This window comes from Stegodyphus dumicola, chromosome 4 (genome assembly GCF_044657685.1).
Source record: "Stegodyphus dumicola isolate Sdum_Otavi_A_Nest chromosome 4, ASM4465768v1".
In the NCBI taxonomy this organism is placed as follows: domain Eukaryota; kingdom Metazoa; phylum Arthropoda; class Arachnida; order Araneae; family Eresidae; genus Stegodyphus; species Stegodyphus dumicola.
Window position 1 is genome coordinate 126,545,796 of NC_140771.1, and position 12,346 is coordinate 126,558,141.

The 12,346-nt window shown below is 29.3% G+C and overlaps 1 protein-coding gene across 3 annotated transcripts in view; it reads right to left on the minus strand.

Annotated features, from left to right (window-relative positions):
* The window catches only part of LOC118182413 (nuclear pore membrane glycoprotein 210-like), a 182,462-nt gene that overhangs the window by 29,918 nt on the left and 140,198 nt on the right, over positions 1–12,346 (minus strand). For all 3 annotated transcript variants that reach the window (XR_015040766.1, XM_085815406.1, XM_085815405.1), the window contains exons 34-38: positions 9,358–9,541; positions 8,399–8,571; positions 8,082–8,166; positions 7,842–7,974; positions 3,811–3,947 (exon numbers count right to left, since the gene is read on the minus strand). Coding sequence is in view for 2 of the 3 variants with exons in the window: in XM_085815406.1 (XP_085671532.1) it covers positions 3,811–3,947; positions 7,842–7,974; positions 8,082–8,166; positions 8,399–8,571; positions 9,358–9,541 (712 nt within the window). In the remaining variant the exon portion in view is untranslated. The remainder of the gene's footprint in view (positions 1–3,810; positions 3,948–7,841; positions 7,975–8,081; positions 8,167–8,398; positions 8,572–9,357; positions 9,542–12,346) is intronic.

The following is a 12,346-nucleotide window of genomic DNA, read 5'->3' on the forward strand; positions in this document are numbered from 1 at the left end:
TGAGATTAGAATCTCCCCAATATGGAATAAAATAAGGCTTTATCTATTTTAATAAATTGAGGTATTTTATATTAATTTCGCAGCATACATAAGGAAAAAATATGTGCATTAAATTTCGTGATGGTATGTTATCATACTGCTATAATTAATTTCAGGATTATGCCAGAGAAAATTTCCTGAAATTTGGAAATATTATTTACTAATAATAAATAAATGTAGAGGGAAGAAGCAACATTAAATTATATGAATAACATAAAAATAATTACTTAAAAATTGAATTATAATAATCAACGATATTTTAGCGAATATAGTTATATTACATGGCTAGCCTAGATGACTTATTACTATTTTTTTATTTTACTGCAAAATGGCAAGGTATTTATTAAAAAGAAAAAAAAAAAAAAAAAAAGGTTTAAAAAGATTTTGCGGTAAAATTCTAGTATACGGTAAGGCTTTGGCACGATTTTGAAAATTATCGCCAAGACCAAAATGACCCGTTTACTGCGCATCATGATGTCGCCAAATCCCATTATTATTCTAACCAAAGAACGTCTATGTAAAGAAGAAAAGGTTCCATACAAGTAAAATGCTATTACGCCGCTAGAATGCGGAGGGAAAATTTGCCAAGGGATTTGGCGACGGAACCTGGCGGCCAGAATTTCCCTCTCCGCGATGTGTACAGGAAATTGAGAAACACGTGTTAAGAAGAAACGCTCTTTGACAAAAAGAAAACTACGAAAATCTGTTTTTAAATTATTGCGAAAAATCCAAGAAACGTTTTATCAAAGGGCGTTTCTTCTTGGATTTTTCGAAATAATTTTAAAAAAGGATTTTCGTAGTTTTTTTTTTTTTCCCCCCCCTGAAAATAACTAATCCGTGAATTAATTTACTTGCACCAAAAAGTATTTTCTTTTCCTTTAGAGTTTAACCACTTGCGCTAAGACTAAACTTCACGGTTGCGGTGCCATGCGCTACAATATAACAAGCGGTAAAGTGTCTCATTTACGCCGCTCCGCATCTGCGAGTGCAATCCAGAGCTGTAACTCGAGAAATAAACTATCTCGTTGTTAAGCGACGTGTGCACCACCTTATTTTCATTTTTGCGATAAATGCTTATCGACGTGGTGTTCACGTCGCTCGCGGTTTGAGACAAAAGCATCTCGACGTGCGTGGCACGTCTTTTTAGCGCAAGTGGTTAAAGAAATTTTAAACGATATTCATTTTATGAACTCTTGATAACGTGACCTTCGAACTTCGACACCGGTTTGTTTGGCGACAGATATATCAGACATGCACAGCTGTTTCCCTCTATGATGGAACGGAGCCACAGCCACGTCTGTTGCAGAGAAGTTTTCCTTCTTTACAATACATATTCTTTGATTCTAACCTCCATGGTACCGCATACTAGGATTAAACCCATTTTGTTTTATACGAGAACAGGTACTTTTTTTAATTCATGCACTGCACATGCGATTCTCGAGAATACTGGAAACCAAAAGTTGCGGGAAAGTTGCTTTGCCTTTTAAAAGACAATCAAATTGGAGCTGCGAAAATTGGCTCTATGCCAGCTACCCGAATGACACTCACGTGATACATAATTCGCCAAAAAAGTTATCTCTTCCGACGTCGGCGCAAAAATCGCTTTTTTTGGCGGGGGCGTTGTATGAACTTCCCCGACTTTTCCAGATTTTCACAAAAATACTTAAATTCCCTGACTTTTCCCTGAATATTTTGGTCAATTTTCAAATTCCCTGACTTTTCCCGGTTCTCCAGGTAGCGTGGCAACCCTGACGAGGGCTATATGCCTAAGGGGAGGGATGCCTTCGTGGAGGACTTTCTAAGGGAAACTGGCTCGTATACACGTTACACAAGGGGAAAACCACGAAAAAGCCCATGCCGCCAGCCCGTTCGCGGGATTCAAACCTCGGACCAATCTACCAGTGTTCAGCGACTTTACCGCTCGGCCGCTGGTGGGCTCAAATTCATTTATGAAAGCACCTCTTATATCACAGATACACATTAAGTACTTTGCTGTGACAAACTATCCAACATTCTCTAACACAATGCCATTAAAATGCAGTTTAACAAAGACAACTGGGCTTTAATTAACATTGGATTCAAGTGCAAGCAGGACAAGTTATTGAATTTTTTAAAATTCAATAAAAATAAAAGTTACAAAAAATTTAACTTTTAATTTATGAATGTTTAAAAAATCATATGATAATATGTATTAAAAATTAAAATGTTCTATGGAAAGGAAGATATTTAAAAGAAACTGCTGCAAAAAAAGGCTAATTTATTCACATTTTTTTAAAGTATGTTTGAATATTTAACAAACGCAAGATTATTTTCTCATCTTTCCATGCTGCATTCTTCAATTTTCATAGCTAAAATTTAAGCTGTCTACATAATTAGCATAATATGCTAGCCTTAAATTTTATAAATGTTGCAGAAGTAATCATAACTATATTTTCTTAGAATGTCCCAAAATATTTTTTCTGTTTATCATAGGACTTCATGAATTATAACAAATGTTTTGCATATGCACTAGTAATATTTATAAATGTTAATGTAATTCAGCTTTATAATGCAAATATGTATTACTAAGCTACAGCAAATGTGTATCAAAACTAATATAGAACACAAATAAATTATAAATGGTACATTATAAAAATTCAAGTACCAAAGGAAGACTTCAAACAGATATTCTTTTCTAAATATAACATCAACAATATTATATATAATAAGAAACTAGTAAAGTAGCCAAAGTAACAAATTATCAAAATTAATGCCTAGTGCTGCTAATTGCCTCCAGCTTCGACCACTACTGGACACCCCCTTTTTTCTCGGAGGCCACCTTTGACATATCAACAAGACCTTTTTCTGATTTCAATGCTCAGCCATTCATTGAAATTGACTGTTTCAATTTTCTGGTTACCAGGCTGTAGGGTTGGTTTCAAACATGGCAACCTTTATACATACGGATTTTTCACAGCATAACTGCAGCCGAAGCCAGCGTCAACTACCAGGTATGAATTTTGTCATTCTTTGGTTTTACCATCTAAAAAAAAATTTTTTAGCAAACTTGCTCTTCCCCATTTTTACTTTCAAAGGTTTTTAAATTTAACTTTTTTAGCAAAAGTTTATCAATTCACACATTCGATCCAAGCCCTTTTTTTGCCTTTACACAGGACAATCAAATGAATTTTCATGTATGAAAATAGTTTAAGGTATTTTATTTTTAAAATTTTTTTGATCGTTTTACTTGATAGGCAAGTTCTTATTTAGGATTTTACTTGTATATTATAATTTTATTACATGTTTTTTTATTTGTATTACAGTATAAATTTTTAGTCTTTAGTTAGTATTACTAATTTCAACATTTAATATAACTTTTGTGGCTTTCAGAACAGAAACAAGTCGGGAGAAGAGACAAATTCAATGAGGCAGTTCATTTGTGTTGGCCCTTTAAATTTAAATTCGCTTTGCCACTCAAAGTCTCAGTGGATTTGTTGGAACAAAACTTGTTTTAGTTTGTCTAGTTGATCGACTTGGTTTGAAGCTTCGAACAAAAGATATTAACAAATGTTTTTGGTACTCATATGCATTCATTTTTAATGTAACGTCATTTTCAGTTCAAATACTGTTTGCTAAAATTTTTCTTTTTGCAATGTGTTTCGGGAAAAGAATAGGTTTATTTCAAGTTTTCTTACAGCTTTTTCTAGGTATATTAAAGTTTAAAACTCATATATATATTTATATATATGCAAAAGTGCAATAAATATTAATTTTCATGATGTTTTAACTAACCTGGGTAGAAGTGCTGAACCCATTCAGTAAAGAGTAAGTAACAGTAGAAGTACCAGGACTTAATGCCACAGCTCCACCAGATGTTGAATGGATAGAAAGCACATTCTTTCCACTAGACGACCATGTTCCACTATGGCCTAAGTAATTTAAATAATAACAACAGTAGAAATTCAATATTTAACAAATAGAAATTAAAGAAAAGGACCATTTTTGGCATTTTAATTCAAAACTATTACTTAACATGACATGGCTGAAAACATTTATGTGCTAACATAACATCCAGAGAAGCTAAAAATGAAACTATATATTTATTTCTATTATACAGAAATTTCTACAGTCTGCATATATATGAAGTAGCCATGTGTTCTCACAAATATAATTTCTCAATTCAGAGATAAATTCTCATCCTTTACAGAATGACAATCCATTATCTATAAACAGAAGAACTCTAGTTTTGCTTTCCTTTAAGTTTATACTATGACCTATTAATACGGTGTGTCCATTAATCAGACCTTGGTTTAAAAATTAAATTACTCCTGTTTCATGAGAAGTATAAAATATAATAATTTACTTATAATATTTATTTATTTTCAACCCATATAAAAATTATCGAAATTTTTAAATACTTTTTACATATTAAACACCATTGAAAAATTTCAGCTCATGTGATTTTTATAATAATGATTAAAATGATTGAAATTTATGCTGAAATATCAGGACTAAGCATCTAATTCCATAGATCCATTATTATTATTCAAATAATTACTGTAGGACATTAAAATTGAAATAAAAAACACTTTTTTGCACTCTTCCCCTACTACTTTATTCAAAGGAACCTCGCAAAATTATAACATTAATAAAAAGAAGAAAAAAAAAAAAAAAGAAAACCTACACAAAAAATATTCTGAATTATACATATTTTTCAAGGTCTTTAGAATTCATATAATGTTCATAAAAGTAATGAATGAAAAATACTATGATGTTGGTAGTTTTTATCAGTACATTTTGTTTCATAGAACTTTTGTAAAAATAACCTGCATAAAATATGATAAAGTATCAATGTACATCATTGGCAAATATCAATAATATCTTTGGCTTTTTTTATTAGGGCAATTTTCATAAAAATAACCTGCAAAAATATCAAACTTTCATTTCAAAAAAATTATACATACAAGTATTTATATTTGGAGCTGTGTTGCTTGGGTTCTAGAAGCATAACATTATGAATATTCTACATGAAAAATTTATGGAAACAGATATAATTTGAATTTGTTCCTCCTAATTTCAAGGCACCCTTAAAAAAATCAATTAATAAAGAATTTAATTTATTCCAATAGTTCTTATTTTCAGTTGATTTCATGCCAATTTTTCTTAAAATTGTCCACATTTGTGTTAGTTGATTTTGCAAATTTATTGGAATAGTGTTCTTGTCACCTTTTTTTGGATTTTAGTTGTTTCACTCATTTGTTGTAATAGAATTCGATGACCTCCTTTTGGCTGAGGATGAGATTTTCAAAATTTTCAAGTACATCAGTTTAACACTCCATATCTAATTCTGAATTTGTGTCCGAAAAAGTATCAATGGTACTCATTATTATTATAAAATAATAGAAATTTACAGAAGTAAAATAGAAGTAATAAGTTGAAGTCTTGTAAAACTGAAATCTTGAAAAGAAAGAGTCTGTGCTTTCTACTATTAAAATGTAAACAATGAAGTAATTGTTATTTCCTCTTAATATTTAATAGCATTTATATATTTAATGTTACCAAGTTCAAAAAACTATATAATTTCTTAAAAAATATTTTTATAATGAGATTTATTTATTTTATTATAAAGGATATTTACAATTTTATTGCTAGTAATTTTCCAATGATTTAAATATGAAAATAAATAGTAAAATATTGAAAAATGTTTAATAACTTATTAAATATTGAATATTCAGAAATGAGACCTATATAAAAAGAAAGAGAAAAACTTTCTTGTTATTTCTATTATAAAATTATTACATTTCAATAAAATCTTGAAATGAAAATATAAAAGATACATGTTTTTAGATCAGTTAGAGCTGATTCAACAATGTAACTCAGTATATTTTTTTAAGATAAAACATGATAAGTTTCATAATTTGAAAATATAATAACTTTTATATGCTAATAGATATAGCAAAAGTACTTATCTTAATGTAAAGAGGAAAAAAAAAAAAAAAATTAGAATATAATTTTAAACAGATTTTTCAAAAGAAATCTTGAAAAACTTTAGTGCAAAAAGCTTACTCCGTTGTTGAAACTGGCAAATTATTGTTGAAAAGTTGAGATATTTTATCCGAAGTTGTTTTAATCCAATCATCTGCACGTGATATGATAAGGAGTACTGTTGAATGACATATTTTTCTTGAAGATGCTGTCTGTATTTCCGCACTTAGAAATCCTTAAATACTACTTAAATGGTGCTACTTTGGTACACGGTTGCACGGATTTTTGGCCATTTACGTTGGCGCAGTACAGTCTTCAGCCATCTTGAAAAATGCTGGTTTTACATATTTCACGCATAGTAAAGTATTCGAAACTTTAAAAAAATAAATATCGCTAAAAATAATGGATTAATTTTTTTGTTGAAAACTTTGTTTTTTAAGATGGCTGGAAAATGTAAATAAATACTTTTACTAAGAATATAAAATGGTAAACTAAGGTTAAATTATTACTTTCATATAATAGAATAAAAACAGCGCTATAAAAACATTGCGCCAACATTTAATTGGAATAAAATATTATTTAAACTGAATATTAAATTAAAAACATCATACCAACGTTTAAAAGAATTAAAATTTTTCAATTACTTAAATTCAAATTCTTTAAAATAAGTTTTATAGGATATAATTATTTAACATTAAAACATATGTGGCAATAAATATCTCAGGAATTTTTTTTGAAAACAGTGTATTAATTTTTAATAAAAATTGAAGTATACAATTATAAAGTAAAAAAAAAAAAAAAAAAAGTTTTTACATTTTTTAAAGTACTTTACCTGTCGTATATTGATAAGTACCAGGGTTTAAAAAAAAAAAAAAAAAAAAAAAAAAACTCCATCTGTTATCCACATATATTGCACTTCATTGAAGAAGCAATTAGCGAGGTTTCCTCCAAAAATTTAACATAAATTTCCTCTGACCCTTGTAACAATAAATAAATCTTTGATTAGGAAAGCCAGGTTGGCCAAAATAAGGTCTCACAGGGCAATTCTTTTATTCTGATACCAATAATTCTTGGGTAATTACCAATAACAAGACTCATCTTCGAAACAGACATATCCATTCCATTTGAAATCTGATGAATTCGAAGAGATGAATAATAAAATTTTAAAATGGTGTGGTAATGCACAAATATTCAGTAACCGATCAGGGAGCTGATTACATCACGCATAGAATTAAAATTATTTAAATAATCATTCATAATAAAATCATATTTAAAAAATGCAAGATTAAATTGTATTTTAATATTTAACAGCCATAAATAATATTTAAAACATTAGATTAAATTTATAGACATTAAAGCAATTACTTTTAAAATAATGTGACATCATTTATTACATCATTCACAACATAAAATTCCATAAAATATAAACAATAAAATTTTTATTAAAAAAAAGCAAAATTAAATTAATTTTTATTATTTATAAATCATAAATAATATTTAAAACACTGAATTTATGCATAATAAAAGGCATTATTTTTTAAATAAAATGACAACAAAGTATCGGCTACCATAAATAACTTGTCCAGCAATGGGTTTATCATAAATCGTATTACTCGCCAAAATCTGTGCAACCGTCTACCAAAGTAGCACCAAATATCCAACAAACAATGCAGCCTCAATTGTCACATTAGGAAGTATATAAAAATCCTCCCTCTCACATTTATAATCTGTTAGTTCTTGTCACTGTGTTTACTTTATAAGAAGATATTTAGAAGGCCATATAAAAGTATCCGTAATCATTATGGATTCACACTGATAAAAAGATATAACTAGGTTACCTTCTTTAGTTAACAAAGGACTTCCAAAACATATTACATCACCAACAGTAAGCTGTACATCTGAAGGATCAACAGCAGGTCCTGCAACAATTTTGATGTAATCAGGTGGAATGGGTGATTCAGAATCCCATACCTTAAAAAGAATTACATATAGCTTTTCTACACAGTGAAATTTCCCATATTTTAAACCAATTTAATAGTATTTAAAATGATATTTAATCATATGAAGTTCCAGCTTACTTTTATTACAGTATATCCAGGTTTAACAACTTGAATTGCCAAACTATTATTCATGACACCAAAAGATATTCTTGCTAAATTATACCTGAACACAAGAAGACATTTAATGTTTCTAAAGAAACAGCAGGGAATAAACAATGAATAAAATAGCCTTCAGAATAAAAAAAAATTCCAATAATTTATCTACTTGTTTGTTTACACTAATTAATAACCATATTTACTTAAGCTAAAATTAACTAAAGGCATTATAAATGGTTCTTAAATTTCATTTCCCGCAAGTACAATGAGCAACTTAAAATATAACACCAAAGTCTTACCTGCTGGCTCTAAATTTTAGCTGAGAGCGAACAGCATGAAATACTTGACCTATGTTGTCATGATATGTCACAAAAAAGGGAATAGTAAAACCAACAGGGAGGGTAGTCAAAGGCCAGTCTCTAGTTCTAATATCTCCAATTGGTTTTATCATCATATATGCTATTTCTTCTATCTATAAACACATTCAGGGGAAAAAAATCAAAATAATCATGCAAACTGCACTATAGCATATAAGAAATGACTAAATAACAGCTACAAAATTTAAATAATAACTGCATTTGCAGCTGGATACAATAGAAATGATTGTTCTACATAATTATCCTTTTATACTAGATTCTTTATTTTTTGTAGCAGCTCCTTTATTTGCCTTTATTTCCCTTCTCTAACAGAAAGCAGCATATATCTGAATGTAACTGCACGTAGGAATTTATTAAAGCTTTTATATTCATCTCTGCCTGAAATGAAACTTTAAATACAATCTTTAGTTTCAAAGCACTTGTCAAAAAGCAACTGTTTGAAAGCTAATAAGGATATTATTCCTTTATTCGCAACTTTTACATGACAAAATACTACTCCTTCTTATCATGGGAACAATTCTCATAAAAATTTTTGGATACTCATACAAAATACTAGAATTTTCTAGCTGGCTACAGGCAAAAAATATTCAACAAAATTTCCAGCTAAACTAAGAAAGCAAATGAATATGTAAATAAAACAATGGAAATCCTTACCAATGAGAGAAAGATACCAAAAGCAATTTGCAACTCAAAAGTTGATATCAAATAAATATTTTTAAACAATTTAAAATTTAAAAGCCAAAACTATAAAAAAATAACTATAAGATTTTAGCAATTTGAATTTATTTAAAAAAATTATAAAGAAACTGTTTTATGAAAATATTTAAAATCTCTTACATTTTGCCTTAAATGCTAAAACTAAATGCATTATATTTTATTACCTTTACAATAACAGACAATTGCTGGATTATACCAAACTCTTCAATTGCTGTAACTAACAGAATAGCAGAGCCAGTTTGTGATGATGATAAAAGATTCCCTTCATCATCTACACTTACAACTGCAGCGTGAGAAGATCTATTTTCAGGAACTATAATTTTATAGGTGACTTTAGTAGGACCAAACCTATTTAAAACATACATATATGTGTGTGTATATTTCATTATATATATATTAATAAAAATATAAGAAAGAAAAACAGAACACAAATTAATAACCTATAAAAAATCTGATAAAATACAATTACATTCATTTAAATTCTACAATGACTTTAGTTCCAAAAATTTTTTTTCCAAATGTCACAGTAATACCTGCTAGTAGATATAGAAACATTTCAGAATGATGCCACCTCCATGTTCTAAAATATGCCTATAAAAGGTTGTAAACTGCAGCCTGCACCACAGCAATCTATAACTTTAATAGAATTTGAACCTTTTTTTGGGGAGATGTATCCCTGTGATCCACATTTAAAAGGGAAAATATACCAAAATATTGAACAAAACACAATAAAAGTACTTCACATAATTTCAAAACAAATGTTGTGATTCTGCTTCAGAGAATAATACAGACACCGGACTCATTATTTAGGAGCAAGAATATGACTGCTTAGATCACTTGCAAAGTTGTATTATGAGGTGAGGCAATTAATTATATAGCGAGATTGTGCATCTGTATGGGAATAGTTGGTATTGCAATGCAGTTAAAATTTTAGGAAAAAAAAAATTCAGAAAAGAGGAAAAGAAAGAGGTAAAGTGAATTTTCAAAAGAAAACTGATGCATATTTAAATATTCTGAAACAATTACACATGAAAAAATATCTAAAAAAAGGACAATTAAAATTAGTTATTAAATATTTACAATAGTATTTCTGTTTTTTCGAAGAAGTGTTTCGGAAACTGTGAAACTGGGCTTTATAACATTTATTATCCCCCTTTTTTTTCAGGGGGAAGGGGGGAGAGGGAGGGTTCAAAACTTATGACACCAAAACGGAAAGTAATATCATTTTTTAATATATTATCACTATTTTTATATTTATCAGTGTTATTAAATTTATTTCAAAAAATGTCAAAATTTCATGAATCCCTAAATAAAAATTTTTAATACAAACTAATTTTGAAATCATCAAAGCTGAAAAGTTGCCAAATTCAAAGCCAGTTTTATGAATTCTTCATTCGCAAAGAAAGAGTTACTTCAAAATGTTAATATTTCAACTGAAGCAGGGCCACGTGCTTCTAAAACTCAAGTATCTACCATTTTTTAGGAAGAAGTGGGAAAGGTTTGAAACGATCTATCAAATACATATTTGTCAATGCTCTGGAAAAAAAATATTCCTCCAAAATGTTAATTCACACTCAAAATGGCAGTCATAAAAAACAGCCAGAAATGTCAAATGAGTAAAATTAAGGACTTTTGATGGACGGACACACACACACACACACACACACACACACACAAAAAAAAAAAAAAAAAAAAAAAACTAGACTTTTAAGCATTTTACAAACCCTGACATAAAGGTTCATCAAGATATCTATACTAAAAAAGCATGGTATTTGCCCTTGAGAACAAGATATGAAGGGAAGTTTATTTTCTAGAATGATGCAGTCCCTGGCAATGTCTAAATTTCTCATTACCTATATGTTGTAAATTAATCAGGCAAACACAAAAAAAGTGTTTTTTCCAACTCACTCCTGGTAATCCTGGAAATGCAAAGGCGTGTGTGTGCCAATCACGCTCAATTATTATATCGCATGTTCCTTTTTATTATTAAGCTTTCGTATATGCTTGTATGCAGCATTAATGCATGTGTCGCTTTATCATTTTAGTTACAGATGAATAAATATGATTTGTGTTTAAATATGCGTCCTATTATTAATGGATATAGTCCTCATAAGTTTTGTTTTGGAGAATTAACAGCACTGCGGGATGTGTGAAAGGTAAGCTAAGTTTGCTTAGCTTCAGTATATACATTTACCTACAGAAATAATATTCTCCACTTCATTTTTCTTCCTGGCTCCTCTCACAAAACCATCGATAAAATTTATTGCTTAGTTTTTGATAAACAGAAGACATAACATCATCAATATCACCATTCCTCTAGGTTTTCTCCTGTAATCTCTGTCATAATTGCAGTCAGATACACTCCTAGCATATTCGATAAGTTCAGGAATGAATATCTTTTCACAAAACTCTACACAGAAACAAGGCAAGTTTATTCTTTTTCTGAAATGTTAATCTTAGCCATACATTGTAGCAGCACTTTGCTTAATATTTGTACAGTAATTTGCTTAGCAATTTCATTTCTAAGTTTAATTCCTTTATGAAATCTGCAGGAAGCTTCCCATTATTTAGTGTGGCAAGAAAATAGTGCATCAGCTAAGATCTGTATTTAGATTTCAGTATCTGTAATATCTTAAGTCACATAACAGAAATAACACAAAAAAGACATAGACAAAAACTGTCTTTTACAAAATATTCTGCTTTTGGAAGATTAAAAAAAAAAAAAAAAATATCTAAAATTAAATATATTCTGCACCAAGCTCTATCGATTAATACTCTATTGTAGCTTCATGCAAGAAGCTACTTTTAAATCATTCAAGAAAAACACTATTATCCACTATTCTTTCCTACATCATTCACAGCAAATATTAATAACAGAAATTCCATGTCTGAACTTGTGTACTTATTCTTGGAAATAATGCCATAGTCTCAGTACAACATGCCTTAATATAAGAAATTAACAGTAATATAAACACTTCGGTGCAGCGTACACAGCTACAGATCTCCATACCCACTGCACCTAATCAAAGAAGAAACTTTTTGTCAAAGAATGTTTTTTCTTTGACACGTGAATTTCTTTGACGTTCTTTTCTGGATCATGTGAATTACAAAATCGTTTAGCATCAAATTAAAGATGAAAACCAATACATAATG